This window comes from Glandiceps talaboti, chromosome 3 (genome assembly GCF_964340395.1).
Source record: "Glandiceps talaboti chromosome 3, keGlaTala1.1, whole genome shotgun sequence".
In the NCBI taxonomy this organism is placed as follows: domain Eukaryota; kingdom Metazoa; phylum Hemichordata; class Enteropneusta; family Spengelidae; genus Glandiceps; species Glandiceps talaboti.
This window is the reverse complement of record NC_135551.1, coordinates 25,950,880-25,952,552: the sequence shown is the minus strand read 5'-3', so window position 1 is coordinate 25,952,552 and position 1,673 is coordinate 25,950,880. Positions and strand designations below refer to the sequence as shown.

The following is a 1,673-nucleotide window of genomic DNA, read 5'->3' as shown; positions in this document are numbered from 1 at the left end:
CTGGCTAATGTATGAAGCCATGTACTGGCGCAGCCGTACTTTATTCTCTGTCATCAACGCACTACAGTTCACAGGTTTGCAATACCAGACCTTACATACTACGGTCTGCATACTACAACTAACCGGACCTCACAACACACCGGTCCGCACTACTCGACGGTTCACGCTCAACTCCCCGTAAAACTACAAACCACATGTAAACCTGGGTATTTCCCGCCCAAACTGGCTACAATGTTACTAACTGTCCGGAGGTGACGTAGTTCTTCCGGATTGAAAATGACCCAGTTCTACAAAGTAAAAGTACTCGCTGTCCCAATAACATGCTTTGGTCTAATATGGTAACTACTAAACTACTAAACAAATCTTACGAGTCAAGGTGGCGGCTCGTACCGTCACAGTAGTTTGAGTCTCAGGAGATATAAGCTTATTGGTAGCCAACTGCAATGCACGTTATGCAAACACCTTGCCGTTGCCGTTTTTAGTTATCAGAAATCTGATAAAGATGCTTCCTTATATTTTTATGTTCCAAAGTGTCTGCACAGTCATTTCCGTATCTACTGTGACTTGTTGTACATACAAATACCAGTATGGAGAAGCTATAGTCTGTATATCATAACAGTGATATACAATGTATGTTAGAATGTACACTAAACTGAACAGATCATCAACATTTTCCGTTCAGGCGAGAACTTTTAATTTCCGGTCGCCAAAGAGTAAATGGAATGCAACTTAAGCTAGAGCAATACAGATGTAAACAGACTAATTAATAATGAAAAGAAGAATTTCTAAATACCATGATTCAATATGCAATTAATTTTGATGGATAATACTTGTAATGTAAGCAAATGTCAGCAGTAGTTCCGAATCAGCGAAATATTTAGTGATAAACGACCTTTATCATATTGCACCAAATGCTAACTCAATAACCGTTGAAACCATTTTAGAACACCTTCCCTTACGTGAAAACCGGTTAGAAGAATACTAAAACATAAATGTTTGGTACATTACATATCTAAGTCCAGATCGTTCTTGTTCTCCGTTGAAGTTAGCAACAAGGAGAATGCTCAAGGTGAATGTTACCAATTCCATGATGTTTTCAGTGTTAACGTACTCGAGTGAGTGAATGCCCATCTGAATCATCTAAACATAAAAAAGATATACACGGAGTAACTATTAAAGACATGTTAAACACAGGCCTCTTGGTATTATGTAAATACTATGATTGTATATAGATGCTCTACTGAGTCCCCTCCGTCTGTCTGTCTGTATGTCTGTCTGTCTGTCTGTCTGTCTCCTATCTTTCTCTCTCTCCTCCCCCTCCCCCTCGCCCAGCTTTGATTTGAAGGTACTAATTATTGCAAGATCACCTACCTCTTTCAATATACTGAAAATAGCTAAACCTATTACAGCCCATTTACAGATGGCAGTAAACGTTGGTTGTACATAGCTATTTGCCTCCTGGCCATACTTCTCCTCGCCGTTTGCTTTCCATACCAGGGTACCATTGTCTTGGTATAAGTAGTATGGTGGTGGGGTCGTTAACACATAACCGGTCAGAAATGCCACAAATAGGGCATAGATAAACAATCCAGTATAGTAGAAGTACCTGCCGTAATGATTCCACTTATGACGTATTAATGACGTCACTAGTGGATGTGCGATTAAATTACTTC

The 1,673-nt window shown here is 39.7% G+C and overlaps 1 protein-coding gene across 1 annotated transcript in view; it reads right to left on the bottom strand.

The window, feature by feature from the left end:
* Window positions 1-981: 981 nt before the first annotated feature.
* LOC144433286 (transient receptor potential cation channel subfamily A member 1 homolog) overlaps window positions 982-1,673 on the bottom strand; it is a 3,377-nt gene continuing 2,685 nt past the window's right edge. Inside the window, exons 4-5 of the mRNA XM_078121593.1 lie at window positions 1,372-1,673; window positions 982-1,140 (exon numbers count right to left, since the gene is read on the bottom strand). The exon at window positions 1,372-1,673 is cut by the window's right edge and continues 13 nt beyond it. Coding sequence (XP_077977719.1) covers window positions 982-1,140; window positions 1,372-1,673 — 461 coding nt within the window. The remainder of the gene's footprint in view (window positions 1,141-1,371) is intronic.